Raw genomic sequence first — 16,665 nt, 5'->3', positions numbered from 1 at the left:
TATCATTTTATATTTTATAAAATCAGAAGCTTTAAATCTTTTTTGTCTTGGATCTAATTGACCATACTTATCTTCTAAATTTTCCATAATTCTTTGGCAGAAGTCATATGACAATATATGTCATACAATTTTTCATTTAAAGCACTGAATATTCTATTCACATGATGATAATTAATCATGTCAGGAGTGAGAACAGGTGTGGATAGTGAAGCTTCTGTAGTGGGTGCGACAACTTGTGTAGATCTATGACCTCTACGACGGTTCGTCGGCGGAGGTACCACAACATGATCCGCACTCGAACTTATCTCGTTTGGGTTAGAAATAGCAGAGAATAATCCCAAAGTAGTGAGCTAGAATTTTATTTGATTCTGCCATCAACGTTCCATCGAACAGGTTTGGTTTTGTCGAAACAGTGTCGGCCATTACAGTTCTCAACATATTTTTCATATATTGAAATAAATAAATAAAGCAAATAAATATTTCTACACTACTGCAAAAAATAAATTGATAATAATGAAAGCTAACAAGTTATTTCAAATACTAAAATTAGATTAAAAACAAATCACAGAATCTAAATAAGAGGAGGCCACGGGTAATTTGAATTCCAGATAAAGCTATTCTAGATTATTGGATGATGTTCTGGAATTTGATCTAAATTTTATGAATTTTGATTCAATTAAAGAACAAGTAATAATGAATTAAATTAAAATCGAGTTAAAAGAAATGGATTTCGAAAAATAGCCTGATGAGGCGTGCAATGCACTATCCTAGAGTAACTTTAGCCCATCCACATGCGAGTCTTCGGCAAAGCTTCTCTAGCGATACAACACCTCGAAGGAGTGCTTGATTGAACGTCAATCCGACTTTTAAGATCCCAATTCAAGAGAAAAAATGAAGAAAAAATGAAGGAAAAAGGTCTCTGTTAGAGTTGCTGTTACTTTTTGTATAAATCAATAATTCTCTTTTATAGAGCATGAGAAATCATTGAACTATTGCGAGAAATTCTCTTTTTTAGGAATGCACGATCCCACTTTTCTACTTCGTGCTGAGGGAAGCGGATATGATTATCCTTTCTCACATAAGAGATAGAAATTTATATATAAATTAAATTTTAAATTAAATATTTTGAAAATCAAATCTCCAACGGTATCCAGTTCAGGTTGAGGTCCTTTCTCCAGAATCTTCTGACTGCACTTAACAAGTGAAGCTAATTTATATCAATTACAGAGTGTAGCTGTCAAAAGGTCTCCAATGTGGATGAATGATGTGATCATATGGTTCATTTTGCAAACATTTGAGAATGAAGTGATCATATGGATCATTTTGCACACTTGCCCAGCATGGCAATAACTGTTGGGTGACTGATGAATCAAGTTGTGACTTCACAAGTTTCGAAGGGTTTCATAAATCAAGCAAATACAATTGCAAACAGCATTGTCTGTTTGTATTGCCCATGGTGAGGCTTCGCGTTATGTTTTGAAGAAAGGTGCTTAATGGTAAAGCATCAAACTTTGGTTCTTGCAAACTAGGAGACAGCAGAAGGGCAACAAGGAGGCTAGTGTGAATAAGCACTATCCATACTATGGTGTCCTGGTTTTACATTAGGGACCGATGGAGCTCAAATTAGTGAAGAAAACAAGAATTACATCACAACAAACATGGGTGATGTGTCCAATTTGTAGCAAAAGATCATGTTAAATTGCCGAGCTGATTTCAAATATGGAAAAGAGGTCGAAAAAACAGATCTCACTAAATTCTTAGTGTGTGATCAGTCCTGGAGTTAATTGACTTCTGTAACTCTTTGTCCTATCTTGGGTCCCCATATGTATCTTTTTCTCATGCTTTTTTTGAAATATATAGCAACCCTCGAACAAGTTATTTACCAAACATTATACTGGCTATCACTGTTGTATTTCAAAGCCTGTCTTTTGGGTTTATTTGTGTTCGCTGTGGAAAGTCTTTCACTAATCCTGCACCAGTTAATGGCACACCGAGTATGATAATTTAGCAAGCTTGAATTCGTTTATACAAATTGAGATATTAAGATTATCTAGATTAACCCATGGCATTCAGTTCCTTGAAAGCATTTTTATCACCCCAAAGAAGCAAGAGAGATTCTGCTCAAAGATGAATCATGTGTGGACAAACATTACATGAATATGGAGAAAGAACTGTATAAGTTTCTAGCAACAGGTAAATAAGAAATTCATTTGATCTCTCTCTGAGAGAAATTAAGAAATGTTAGGTCCAGAGAACCCAACAGCATTTATTGAGGAAGTGAAACAAAAGATAACAGAGGTCTGCCACATGCAAAATTAGAAGGAAACCTCAAAACATGCCCAACACCCTGAAGCAAAGAATAATTCCCTCAATAATTTGTCACAATAGTTTAGAAAGAACTGGAAATGTAAGCACAAAATAATATGTTAAACGAAAAGTGCTAGAACTTGGAAGTATCATAATCTCCAAAAGGGATGCCACATCTCTCCACGCCCTTCCCTAGGCAAACAACTCTTTGGCATCCTAAAACTCTGATTGCTTCTGTATGCTCAAATAATGTTAACAATTTCATCCACATTGGAAGCAAGCACCTAAGGAGGTCTTCTGCTGGTAGTCCCTGAAATTATGTTTTGTCAAGTAAACCTCCTTACTAGTGAAGTCATGCACATTCTTTTCATGACCATAATGAAGACCTCCTGCATGAGCTTCTCTGTAATTCCTCAAGGCATCTGGTTTGCAAAGATTCAACCCTTAGAGACTCTCAGCACAGCTTTAGAGAGTTAAGTCTGTTGTGCTGATGCATATATTACACCAATAGCAAAGTTATATCAATGTTTCATCCTCATAGACTGAACTGATGTAGCACTTCTCCATAGGAGCAAAATCACCATCTGGCCGACCAATGTAACCAATGATTTGATGCAGCTGCTATCTTACTAAACACATTGCAACAACAAGTCCCTGCTTTCATCACCAAACAGGCTCTGCTCAAAATTTAGATGACATCTTGTTTCCTTCATCTGATCAACCAAAGTGGCAAGCAATTCATAAATTTCCCCTGTTCGCTTATGAGACTCATCATCAGCTACAAACATATGCTTGCCACTCCTCAGATATATCCAACTGAAACCTGGATCCTTTCTAAATCCCTTCCCCTTCATAAGCAGCCTAACCTGTCGAACATTGTCCCATCGACCTGCTGCAGCATATATATTAGACAACATCACGTATCTTGCTCCATTCTCGGGCTCCAACTCAAAGAGGTACTTAGAAGCTCTTTCAGCAAGCTCTAAATTTCCATGCACTCGGCATGCCCCAAGGAGTGCTCCCCATGTCCCAACACTGCTCGGTTCATGTTTAGAATGCAAATACTTTATGAATTCCATGGCTTCTTCCAGTTGGCAATTGCGCCCAAGTGCATCAACGAAAGCGGCATAGTGCTCTGGCCTTGGCTGTACTCCATACTTCTTCTCCATTGAATCAAGGAATCGACGGCCCTCTAAGACTAAGCCAGCATGGCTGCAAGCTGAGAGCACACAGAGGAATGTGGTATGGTTTGGTGTAATCCCGGCTTTCATCATCTGTTCGAAGACAGCAAGAGATTGCTTGCCATGCCCATTCTGAGCAAATCCTGTAACCATCGAATTCCAAGAAACAATGTCTCGCTCGGGCATTTCATCAAACAGAGTCCCGGCCGCGGCCATATCCCCAAACTTTGCGTACATATCGATCAAAGCATTCGAGGTGAATATGTTGAAAGAATCCAATCCAATGCACCTCCTGACCATGAAGCCATGCACTTGCTTCCCCCGAGCTATAAATCCTAAGCCCGCGCAAGCACTCAAAACCGAGACCAAAGTAAATGGTGTTGGACCAACTCCCTCTTCCATCATCCGCCTGAAGAGCTCCAATGCTGCCTCTCCCTCCCCATTCTGCTCATACCCTGAAATGAGCGCCGTCCATGAGACTGCATTCCGCTCCGGCATCCGATCGAATACCAACCAGGCCTCTTCGAGCCTGTGCGCAGAGGCATATGCCACCACCAGCGATGTCCAAGAAATGACATCTCTCGTCCCCATCCGATCAAAGAACTCGCGGGAGACCTCAGCATCACCGCACTTCCCGTAGGCATCAATCATAACATTCGACATTATGAGATTAAACTCCAACCCAGAGACGATAGCAGCTCCATGGAGCTGACGAAGAGATTTTAGAGCACCCAGATTGGCACATGCGGTCGCAACACCAACGACGGTGAATTTGTCGAAGGAGTGGTTCTCCCGCATTCGGGTGAAGAGGTTCAGTGCTTCAGTGTGGTGGCCATGGTGGATTAGTGTCGAGATCCTGGTGTTATAGGAGACGAGGCCTCGGTGGGGCATCTGGTCGAACAATTGGCGGGCAGAGGGGAGGTGGCCAGCGCGGCAGAAGGCGGCGAGGAGAGTGTTATACGAGTGGTGGTTTTTGAAGGGGAGATCAGTGAAGGCGGAGACGGCAGAGGGGAGGACGCCAGCGAGTGAGTAGAGGTGGACGAGGCGGTTGGCGACGACGGTATGGTGGTTGAGGGCGGTCTTGAGGAGGTGGGTGTGGAGGTGGCGGCCGAGCCGGAGGTCTTTGGTGGCGATGCATCGCTCTATTAAGGAGAGGAAGCGAGAGATGGTGACGGCGGCGGCGGCGGAGGTGGTATCGATGAACATGGTCGTGGTGATCGGAGAAACAAAGAAGCATGGTGGTGGTGGTGGCAGGAACAACAAGGGATACAAACTACTTTAGATAAGTATATTTATTGACAAAAAAAAAAAAAAAGTTTTGGAGTGCAATGAATGGATGGTCATATAGCTTCTCAAAGAAAACAAGAGAAAGCTTACAATATGTGGAGTTTTTAATAGCACAAAGCAAAACCCTTGGAAAAATTTGAATTTTGTACACACATTATACATCTATACCTCATTGGTGGATACTGACTGTCTACAGATGGGGATTGTCATGGAAAGCAAAGAGTAGGATTGATGTTTAATGTCTTGGAAGCTACATGCAACAGGTAAGTTATTGTTTTTGAATGTTTATAATTTTCTTTTTTCCTTTTTGTGATATTCCAATTTAATTGGTTCCCAAGATTGCTTGAAAACAAACAAGGATGTTCTGCAAGACTACATAGACATGAATACAATGGCATGTTATACATAGAAATATTGTCTGATGCTTGCTATATAATTATTCTATTAGGAAGTGAAAAACCTGAAGGGATCAGTCAAAACCAAGGTTAATTTGAAGAAATTTGATGATTAAGGAATATGCTACACATCTCAATGATGGTAATGGGAACAGAAATAGAGGCAGAAACCACAAATTTCTTCAGCGTTGTGTAACCTTCTCCACAAATTTCTTCATGCATAAGATATGTTGGCCTCTAAAAAGAAAACCATCAAAGCATTAACCTACTCTCAATGTTTTATTATTCTAATATCCTTAGTTTCAGCTTCCTTGGGTTGTTATTAGCTTACTTCATATGCATTTAGTAATGAACCGCACATTATCTTGTTCCAACTATTGCTGTCATGAAGTCATCATGTTACCTCCAAACAAATGGTGCCACCGAGTTCTCGTAGATTAATTCAGTAACTGAAACTTGGGTTCTAAGTCTGCCGTGCACATCTGTTTTTTGCATAGGATTTCCTGGTGATAGTAATATGTGAAAAATTTGCCAAAATTGTTGACACAACCAATATTACTTCTGCCTAATATGATATCATGGTAAGATTTTGCGGAATATCTTTCAAAAAATAATAATTGGGCCACATTAACTATCATGTTCTTATAAAGCATTGAAATGAAATATTTTGCCTGAAGCTTCAAGAGAAAACAAGGAGAAAAACAAAACAATCTACACCTACAAAGGGTACTGTTCATACTGATAATCGCAGTACATTCCATTTAATGAGACTAGACCTCTCTTTTTCTCCATAGTTTTTCCCTTTTTTTGTTTTGTTTCTTTTTATGTTCTCTTGGTTATGTTATGATTCAGATCTGATCATCAAGAATAAGAGACCTGATGACCTGTTATTGGATCTGATTTATCAGCATATTGAGATCTTCTTACTAATACAGAGATCTCCTTTTCCTGAATAAAGGTTCTCTTCTAGAACCCTTCACATCTAGAAGGAAAGAAAGCTTTGTGGTCTAGGTTCCAAACTTAATGTTAGAAAAAGACCTCTACTTACCAGAAAAAGACCTGTTCTCAGCTTCAGCCTTTTATTTGTAGGTAGACAAATGCTAAATTCTATTAGTATTCTGCTGTCACCAAACAAATAAGAATCTCATATCTCATCTTGTTACTGAATGATCCCCGTTGCTTACGTTGCCACCTAATGAAAGCTAATCGGACACCACCTAATTGGACGGCCAGTGCATAAACTCTTCTTCCTCCCCAACTTTTGTCTGAAGTAATGATTCTGACTGATATAGAAAAAGCGTTGGTTATATTGGTCTACATTAATTGTTAGATAGAGACAGCCTTAGAAAATTATGCTGCACTTGGATTTTTGGAAGCTTTCATCTATCATCCTTAGCTTTGATCTCTTTTATGGTTATTATTCTGCACTTAGTATGTTTCAACAAACATGTAAACTGTATCATGTACATAAAGATTCATTGGGCCAATAAAGAGTTGGCAGATGTATCTGCTCTTGCTTTCTCAAGATTGATGAAGTCATCTCCAATCACTTTTAAGGAACAAATGTCAAAAAAGAAATATATATGATTTGAAAATCTGCTAATGTTACATGAAGTGATGTTCTTAGGCATGCAAATCACCTTTTTCATATTTAGGTTTTTTGACAGGCCTGACATATAACTGCAACATGGTCATTTTAAAGAGGTTGGATCATCTCCATTTTGAATTTAAACTGGAGAGGTCCATCTCTGCAATCACAATCATTACAGCTTGCAGTGTGCACTGCATTCTCATGTGTTACTACCTACAAGTGATTCATGGCCTTCAGACCTTGTCTACTGTATTGGTAGGTTGAGAACATTCCCAGTATATAATGAAAGTCATCTCCTTTAATATTTCTTCCATGGTTGCATCTACTCATACACTCTGAACTAGTATTCTACCGCAACAGGCTCAGGTAGTGCTAGTATCATAACAGAATCACATATAAACTAAAACCTTAATGGATTGAAGCCAGATGGAATAGCAATTCTTGACTCTGTATCCCATGAGGTTGTAGGCCTCCATCTGATAAAAATTAAGGTCTCAAAATTATCAGTAAGGGAAAAAATAAGAATCACTAAGGTTTTAAAATGGCTCCAGAATGATGTTCTCATTTTATTTGCTTTATTTACTGCTTGATAATATACCTTTTATTTGTTTCTTTATTCATAAAATAAACATAAAAAGCAAGCCATTTGTCTCCTTTTATAAATCAGCTAAATGGTTCTTTCTTCAGAATGAGCATTTATAAAATTCACATAACATGAATAATATCAAATAATATTAAGCAAATTGGTTCAAATTCAACCAGATTCTGATTTTGATTCTTAGATGAGGATCCAGCCTGATGACAACTTCTGATATAAATTTTTGGATCCAAATCCAATTTTATGTGTAAGACAGAATACCTGGTTGTCAGCCTCCATACACTGTCCAATTTAAACTGGTGCAAAATGGAGCCATCATTCATTTTGTTAATTTCTATATCTTTCTCTTCTGTTCCATGCTTTCACTTTAAAGTTCTCATATATAAAGTGCGCATAATTGATCTTGATTGCTATTTTTTTATTGCCCAATAGCTTTTGAATACAGCCTTGTCTTCTGTGATTTGCTGTTAAAATTTCCTCCTGGCAGCAGTATGTGTCAAACTGTAATACTTTGTTCACAAACAAAAGTTAGTAATAACTAATAACAGCATGGAGGCTAAAAGGAGCCCCATCAACCAGACCTGAAGTCAAAAGAGGTGAGTCACCATTCATAGGACAAAGCAAAGTTTGAGGTGGTCTCAGGTTTAAAGCAAAGTTTGAACCATCTATTCTGCATTAGTTGCAAAACCTTTACCAATCCAGCTCATGAAACTTAATTTGCTCCTGCTCTTGCTTTTAGATGCTTGAAGCTCTAACGATGCTACCTGAACTACCATGGTTATTTGCGAGTTTTGTAGCTGATGTTGGACTGATGTTTCTCTTTTGCCAATGTCATTTCAGGGTATTCTTCTTTCTGACTCTTTGGGTTGTATTCATACTCGTTATATATAAACTTTCTTTCTTAGTAAAAAAAAAAAAAAAGAAAAAACTGCAATGGTTATTGAATACTTCTTGTCGCCTGATTATTTCAAAATCATAATCTTTTAAATCTCGTTAGAGGGACCAGAAAAATCAATACTTTATAGAAATTATCAAATGCAATAGTCTTGTATTCAAATGTTTATATTCTATGGGTGCTGTTTGCTTATTCTCTAGAAGTGGCCATATGTTAATCACACTCATATCTGCTCCCGTTATAGTTTCATTGGATATCGTCATGGACAAGGTGGAGCTTAGCTAAAGCAAGAATCTAATCCAACTGCCAAGTCTACTCTAAGATCTTGTTTTATAATCTCATGATTCACATGATTAGCCATTGTTTGGCAAGAACCATGGTGCAAATGTGGATAATGATGTCACATTTAACTAATGAAGCCATTTTATGCACTTTATTAAGAGGAGTTGTGGATTAAGATATATCATCAAAGCAGATTTATTTATCTCCCTTGCAGGGCGTTACACGTCGGCATATGCCATTTATTCTTCAAAATGCACTATAAATTGAAGACTAACCTAAGGACAGCTAAGAAGATTCTTGCTTCTCAGAGCAAAACTCATCGCCTGCCGACCAACTCCATCTCACAGTGCACATTCAAAACTATCATGATTCAAGCAACTAGTTGACATGTACATGCGTGCATACACACCCATAATTCCATCCAAAATTCCATGTATGATTGCAGGTGTATACCATTTTCTAGAAGCAGGCTACAAAGTTGACTATTTGTACACACTTGTATGATGTCTGAAGAACATAGCCGTTGCTCCTCTGGAGATGAAGTCATGTATATATTAGTTCGTTGTAATTGGACCAATATCCTTGGCGTATCCCAATCACTTGGTGTGTTATTTTTGGACCTCTTCTCCTACAGTCTAAATATATATATATATAGATTGCCGAGTCTTGTGGGATAAGCTAGTGACTTTGTATACATTTTCTAAAGAAAATCAAATTATTTATTAAGACAGAGAAAAATATGATTTCATACGATTAAAATTTAAGAATCTAATTGATTACATTAATCGATCTTAGTTTAGCTGATTGTTATTCCTTTCCGCTTGGAAGGGTTCAAAATTAAGATTTGAACCTTCGTGATGACATCTCCCTCATATTTCTTTGGCGAAAAGAAGAAAAATAATAATAACAAGCATATATTTTGCACACTATTCTACTAATCCATCTATATATAGGGGTAAAAGTGATATGGATAATATCTGTCTGGATATATTTTCATATCCAAAATAATCCAGATATGGATAAAAATTTGAGTTTATATAATATTTTATTAATTTTTAAAAAAAATATATAATCATATAAATATACTATTTACTTAATTTATCATATATTTAGTAATATTTTTGATTTTGTAATCATAAAATTTAATTATTCAGCTTATATACATAATTATACACATATTTTTGATATCCCAATGATATCCATATCCATATTTGTAATTATAAAATAAAATATATATGGATATGGATATGCCAATCCATATCTAATCCGATATCAGTCCCATGACTTATGTATCAAGTTTAAAATCATGTAAACAATAAGCACCAACCTCCTGGATTGAGCCCCTTTCAGGTCAATTCTACGAAAATAGATCTGGTTTCCCAAGTATAGGATGAGTCCTACAAAACCAACTCATCCATTCACTTTAAACTAAGGAGTTTGGGGCTTCTTATGATTTTCTTTTAATCAGAGCGGTTCGGTTCGCAAAATGGACTGATTAATTTCCACTACTCAAACTTAGGTCTCATTTCTTCATTACAATAATTCAAGCGGTGGGACCAGCATGCGCAGCAAGGACCGGACCCAGGTCCAAAATCTAATGCTGGATTCTTCTAAGTATTTGCATGGTGGCAAAACATCTCACAGAAGTGTGGTTTACGTCCGTAGGAAGTTGGGAGGAACGATCCTTGTTTCGTTCCTTGTGATCCAAACTCCACCTTTTCTAATTCATACAATTAAATTGTGTGGAAATGGAGCTATGACTACCGTGTATCCCAAGTCTATGTTGAAGACTTGGATCAGAAGGGTCTAATTATGTCTATCATTCTAGAATTTGAGATCATATAGAACCATTCATCACTTTCTTATCGTTTGCTTTGTAGTCGTTTAACAAATAACCTATCAGCCCATTCTACACGGCCTAAAAGTGGGTGCAGTACATTAGTCGTCAACCTTGACCCAAAACTATCCAAGGCTTCCAACTTCGACTTGGTTTGGGACTTATGGCTGGTCCAAAATCTACCAAACCAGGACTGAATCGAAACCGAAATGGTTTGTGATTTGGGTCTAGTTTTGTGACAACATGACTCATCCCACAAGTTTGGGTTAGATCTACGCTGACCATCTTTGCATCTATTAAGATTATGCAAGATATTATGGCAACCCAATGATGCAAATTTATCATCACCAAATTCTTAGAAACAAAACTTTAACAAGGCTACCATGAGATAGTTGGAGATAAGATGGCCATTGACCCAAACTAGATTTCCCCTAAAATGAGGAGGTCTCTTTTAGAGAGAGAAAAAAAACAAAAATCCCCTAAAATGAGGTGGTCTCTTTTAGAGAGAAGGGGGCAAAAAAAAAAAAAAGACAAACACCAGTTACGTGAGCAATCATCTAGAAACAAAGACTTTCCAACTCACCCTCCAACCTCAAACAAATGCAGACCAGCTTGAGGAGGGAAAAAGACACAAAAGATGACTCGCCCCACACACATTAAAAGCAGACTCTGGCCGTTGAAGATAATACTACATGCCTTTCCTTCCTCTCTCTACACCACACCAATCCTCTTTCTCCACTATGATCCCTCACCGACGTCGAGAATTCCAAGCTAGAAACCAATTCACATTCTCCAATCCTATCCACAAGGCGAGCAATGATCTGAATTCTTTGGATGGAGTTGAGTATGGAACATGGGCTGAGAGAATCAAAGGAAATTATGGATCCTTTGGCAAATCAGATGATCATAAGTTCGGCGCATGGCAACGAAGAACTCGCTCGAATCATCATGGCAACCAAGTTGATGGGGATGAATTCAGATGGCTGGCAAAAGATGAGGATGATGACTCAGATGTTCCATCACCACAGTTGTGGAAGAAGCCAGGATCTTCCATGACAGAACAAGCTCAGGCCATTGCCAGATACCGGCAGGAGATGCTCGACATGGTCCGGGATATGCCGGAGGCAGAGTATGAGCTCTCTTTAAGAGATCTTGTGGAATCACCAAGGATTGCAAAGCCTGTCCAGAAATCTTTAGCAGAAGCTGGAGAATTTTCGAAGGAGAAGACGAAGAAGGGAAGAAGAAGGATGTCGAGGAGTGAGAGTATTGACCCTGAAAGCCTCCTTCTAAAGATGTTTTTTCCAAATTCTCTGACTGGGAGGAGGAAGAGCTTTGCAGGCTCTGGTGCACGTGCAAAGGTTTCACCAAAGCCCAGGTTGGCAGAAGGGGAGAAAGGTGGTCTCGAGCCGAGTACCGATCGAGATTGGTGGAAAAAGAACACATTAGGTGAGAAGGGAAGCAGCAGCAGCAGCAGCAGTAGCAGCTCCAATAGCAGTAGCAGAAGCAGTAGCAGGTAAGCCTTTCCTAGAATGAAAATTCTGTGATCAATTAACCATTTCCTTTAAATCAGTATAAACACATAATACTTATCTTGCAAAGTAATCAGAAACTGGCTTTAGATTTTTTGCAAAGTATTGATCAGATACCGAAGATGTACAGATTTCGCATTCCCATTATCCTTTCAAAGACTTTTCCCTTTTGTCTTTTGTCTCTCTGATTGTTGAAACTCATTACTTTTGTTTCTTTCTGGTATATGAAATATCAATATATAGTTCAATGAGTAAAATTAATACAACAAAGATATCTGAGAAAGTAGATAGTTAAACTATATCACAGTGATGTGCAAAATGACTCAGAGCAAGGGTACAAACAGAAAAAAATTGGATTATATAATTAGTTAGCAGGAATAAATTAGATGATCCACTAGTCAGGACAAAATTAATCAATCAACCAATGATTAATTTCCCTTACTGCATAAATGTTTCACTTGCTCCTTTGTTGTTGCAGGAAAATGAATGGCTGCTATTCCTTCTTCTACGCAAATAAAAACAAAGCAGGGAAAACTGAGGACGACTCTCTTCTGTAAAGGAACCCATACAAATGTACCTGTGATAGCCCTTGTCTTAATTCTTGGATTGTTTAATAACATGATCAGCCAATGTTCTGAAAATTGCCAGAGGCTGTTGGGCATTATGGTTGGAAAAGACTGTAAAAATATTTTCAGAAAATCAGAGTTCAACCAATATTGTTTCTGAATCCATCTGCTTCCCCCTTGGAGATTGGACAAAATTGGTTTCTTTATCTGGTTCACATCTTCACTGTAGTCCTGAGACTTGGAGGAGAAGCGCCCTTCTGCTCTCACCTTTTTTTTGCTCCTTTTGTGTCTCCTACTTGTTGCCACCTTCTTCCTTTCTTTTGTCACTCTTTTCTTCCTCGTCTTTGCTTGTTCTCTTTCTCCTGTATTGTCTTAATGAAAGTGATTAGGCTTTTGTCTTATCTTTTCAGAAAAAGAAAAATTATGTTGTGGAATTCTGAAGAGGGAAGATGTTTTATGCTTTAAATTGATCAATTATATTAACTTGATGATACAAGGCTAAATATTTTTTTCATATTTTTGTTCTTTTCATATTTTTCATCATAGGTTTTTGGATGGAAAAAAACATCTTGTATGGCATATGGGAATGAGGATAATATGTATGAGAATATTTCAAATAACAGAAGCACTCTGTCTAAAGCTGAAGCATCAATCCTGCACATTGGACTAAGCCATGATAAAGAAGAACATAGGAAGCAAAAATGAAAAAAAGAAAAAAAAAAGTTACATTGTAAGTGAAAAATGCAATAATCTATTACAACATCTCTATGGTTGTTCTTGAAAGCTCTGATGAGTGTTACAGAAAAGTTAGCATTGCCTCTGGAGCTGATAAGTCTATTGAGAGAGAGTGAGAGAGAAAGAAAGAGTGATAGATAGATAGATAGAGAGAGAGTGTGTGTGTGTGAGAGAGAGATGCAAGGCATTCCCTTGAACTTGCGAGCTATTATCTTTGCATGAGCGTAACCTGAATTCCCATGATTGAACAAATGAAGTTTATTTAGCAGCATCCTGATAGGCTTCAAACTTGAATATATATGTTCAATGTTTTATGCACTTTGTTGGGACAATCGAATTTGCTCCTTCCGATTCTACATCGGCTCTCATATTCGAGATCGGTCCTTTGTTCCATACTTATATAAGAAGAGTCAAGAGATCCCAAGAGGGAAGACTCTGGAAGGGAAGAAACTTTCAGAATTCAGCTCTCACGAGATTCATTTGGCCAAAGCAGAATCATTATGACTGAACCAGAGTCATTTGGCTAAAGCAAAATCTTTATGGCCGACTGACAATCTTTATGTCATAACTGACTGACTATCTTTATATCACCATCTTCATATCATGGCCGACTGACCATCTTCATGACCGGCTGACCATCTTCATGTCATGACCGACTGACCATCTTCATGGCCGACTGTCAAATAACCAACAGCTGACTGTCAAACAGCTGACTGCCAAATATATAATCACAATACTATAATCGTGTGTAATAACTACATGCCATGATCATTAGTGGGCATAAACTGGTTATTAACTCCATGATTATAGTGTGATAATCGGAATAACTACCTCTTAGTGCTATAAAAAATGAGATCATGTACTTGACAGTTACATCCAAATCACCTATAAAAGGAAGGCAAATGAACAGCAATAGTATGGTAATTCTGGACTGAAACTCTGTCACTTTTCATTTTCTACTTCTTATTCAACCACTCTCCACTGAATTAAGCATCGGAGGGTCCCCGCTGGACACAACTCTGATCAGTGTGGATTTTATTTTGCAGGTATTATTCACCGGCGACAGGCGCAACAAGAGATTGACCACAACAGATTGGCATGTTAGGAAGGGGGCGGTAAACGAATCGAATTTTGGCAAAAATAAGAGCTCAAAACAACTCTACCGTCTCCGCTTGACAATCTTTCCGTCGAAAAGATCCCCACCTCCACCGACAGAATCCAATTCTTCATGTCCGGTCATCACCGCAAATGCTCAGCAATTCATTGTTTTTATGCAGCAAATAAAGATGCGGATAGAGGATAGTTCATAGCCTCTAGCAACAATCGAAGGAGCTCTCACCGGCCTCGATTGTTCCCTCAAATCGACGTCGTCGACCATTGACTACCCTATCTCGACACAGCTAACAATCGATAGCGGTGCAATCTCAACAGCAGTCTCATCGGTGGGATGGATCACACCACTCAGCCCATCACTCTCAACACGCCAATCACTACCTATTCCGCCCCTCCCCCCCACCCCCCAAAGCTGATAAAGGGAAACAACAATGTTTTTTTCCTCCATCCAATGAAAGTTCTACTCTTGGGTGCTCTTTTCGAGAAGTTTTCCAGCACATGGATAACTATGAGCAGAAGCCCTACAAAGTGACTAAGTGATGAGTCTTCGAAGGGCAGACGATTTGAAAAGCTCCTCCAAACGATGAATCGATCGTGATGGATAATTCAGAAAGCTTCTCCAAACGATGAATCGATCATGATCGATGATTCAAAAAGCTTCTCGAAACGATGAATCGATTGCAAAATAATTCGAAAAGCTTCTCCAAACAAAAAATCAATCACGATCGACGATTCTGAAAGCTTCTCCAAATGACAAATCAATCATAATCGACAATATGGAAAGCTTCACCAGACGATGAATCGATTGTGATCGATAATATAGAAAGCTTCTCCAAACAACGAATTGATCATGATCGATGAAGTAAAAAGCTCATCTAAATGATAAATCATTGTGATCTATGATTCGGAAAGCTCTTCCAAATGATGACTATATTCTTCTACAATGAAATAACTTATAATCATATTTCGGATCAACAGAACAATGTACAATAATGTTCCTCTATGCGGAATGATTGCTCTTCAGACATGGGATGCCAATAATTTACGACTGTATCTTCAGTAAAGTTGTCCTTACGATATAATATATTCTAACGACATGTTCAATTTTCAACATATTTTCAACTGAAATGTGATATAATGAGCTCCGGCTCAAGATGATTCGATGACAAATATGAGCTTCGGCTCAAGCCCCCAAGGGCTAAAGTAGAAAAATATTGATTTTCAAATCGAAATGAGTTCTAAGATGATCAACATGCCGACTCAACTATGATCGGATGAAACAACATACCGACTTGACTATGATCGAACAGAACAACATACCGACTCGACTATGATCAAACGAAATAACATACTGACTCGGCTATAGTCAAGTGGAATAACATGCCCACTCAACTCCAATCAAGCGAAACAACGTACCGACTCGGCTACGATCAGACGAAATAATATACCGACTCGACTCCGATTGGATGGAACAATATACCGATTCAGCTATGGTCGGACGAAACAACATACCAAGTCGACTATGGTCTGGTGGAACAACATACCGACTCGACTATGATTGGATGGAATAATATACCGACTTGACTACAATCGGATGGAAGAATATACCGACTCAACTATGATCAGTCAGAAAATATTCAACAGTTATCTATGATGAATGATGATCACATTCAAAGAGACAACACAAAGAAAAATTTCTTTTACTACGAACTGAAGGCTACAAAATCGGACTAAGGTCCGGTAACAAAAAAAATATCTTTTATTATCAACTGAAATGACCATAGAATCGAGACTCGAAGTCATGACAGAAGATACACCGACTCCCATCATCCAACACGTCAAGCCACCTTAACCTTGGGAGTGGAGGGCAACTGTTGGGACAATCGGATTTGCTCCCCCCAATTCTACTCAGCTCCCATATTCGAGATCGGCCCTTTATTCCATACTTACATAAAAAGAGCCAAGAGATCCCAAAAGGAGAGGTTCTGGAAGGAAAGAAACTTTCAGAATTCAGCTCTCATGAGAATCATCTGGTCAAAACAGAGTCATTATGACCGAACTAGAGTCATCTGATCAAAGCAGAGTCTTTATAGCTGACTGACCATCTTCATGTCATGGTCGACTAACCATTTTCATAGCCGACTATCAAACAACCAATTGCCGACAGTCAAACAGCCGACTGCCAAATATATAATCATTATACTATAATCATGGATAATAACTACATGCCACAATCGTTAGTGGGCATAAACTATCTACTAACTCTATGATTATGATCCGATAATCGGGGTAACTATCCTTTAGTGCCATAAAAAGCAAGATCGCATGCTCAACGGTTATATCCAAATT

General features: G+C 38.3%; 2 protein-coding genes and 1 pseudogene across 2 annotated transcripts; 2 read left to right on the top strand and 1 right to left on the bottom strand.

Moving 5' to 3' along the window:
* LOC105038483 (pentatricopeptide repeat-containing protein At3g26540-like) overlaps positions 1-1,198 on the top strand; it is a 29,419-nt pseudogene extending 28,221 nt beyond the window's left edge.
* Positions 1,199-2,231: 1,033 nt separating this feature from the next.
* On the bottom strand, positions 2,232-5,689 carry LOC105038479 (pentatricopeptide repeat-containing protein At2g21090). Its single transcript, XM_010914282.4, has one exon. The coding sequence runs from the start codon at positions 4,692-4,694 to the stop codon at positions 2,937-2,939; it is 1,758 nt and encodes a 585-aa protein (XP_010912584.1). The 5' UTR covers positions 4,695-5,689; the 3' UTR covers positions 2,232-2,936.
* Positions 5,690-11,013: 5,324 nt separating this feature from the next.
* LOC105038478 (uncharacterized) lies at positions 11,014-12,631 on the top strand. Its single transcript, XM_010914281.4, has 2 exons — positions 11,014-11,886; positions 12,381-12,631. Exons 1-2 carry the CDS (start codon positions 11,066-11,068, stop codon positions 12,457-12,459), a joined length of 900 nt encoding a protein of 299 aa, XP_010912583.2. The 5' UTR covers positions 11,014-11,065; the 3' UTR covers positions 12,460-12,631.
* Positions 12,632-16,665: the final 4,034 nt, after the last annotated feature.

This window comes from Elaeis guineensis, chromosome 1 (assembly GCF_000442705.2).
Source record: "Elaeis guineensis isolate ETL-2024a chromosome 1, EG11, whole genome shotgun sequence".
NCBI classification, from domain to species: Eukaryota; Viridiplantae; Streptophyta; class Magnoliopsida; order Arecales; family Arecaceae; genus Elaeis; species Elaeis guineensis.
This window is presented reverse-complemented; position numbering and strand designations above follow the sequence as displayed.

What these genes read in the sequence shown, in the direction of transcription:
- LOC105038479 (XM_010914282.4), bottom strand. Translation starts at nt 4,694, where the DNA reads ATGTTCATCGATACCACCTCCGCCGCCGCCGCCGTCACCATCTCTCGC.
- LOC105038478 (XM_010914281.4), top strand. Translation starts at nt 11,066, where the DNA reads ATGCCTTTCCTTCCTCTCTCTACACCACACCAATCCTCTTTCTCCACT. An exon ending in AGTAGCAGAAGCAGTAGCAG is followed by an intron (nt 11,887 to 12,380) that starts GTAAGCCTTTCC and finishes TTGTTGTTGCAG; the next exon opens with GAAAATGAATGGCTGCTATT.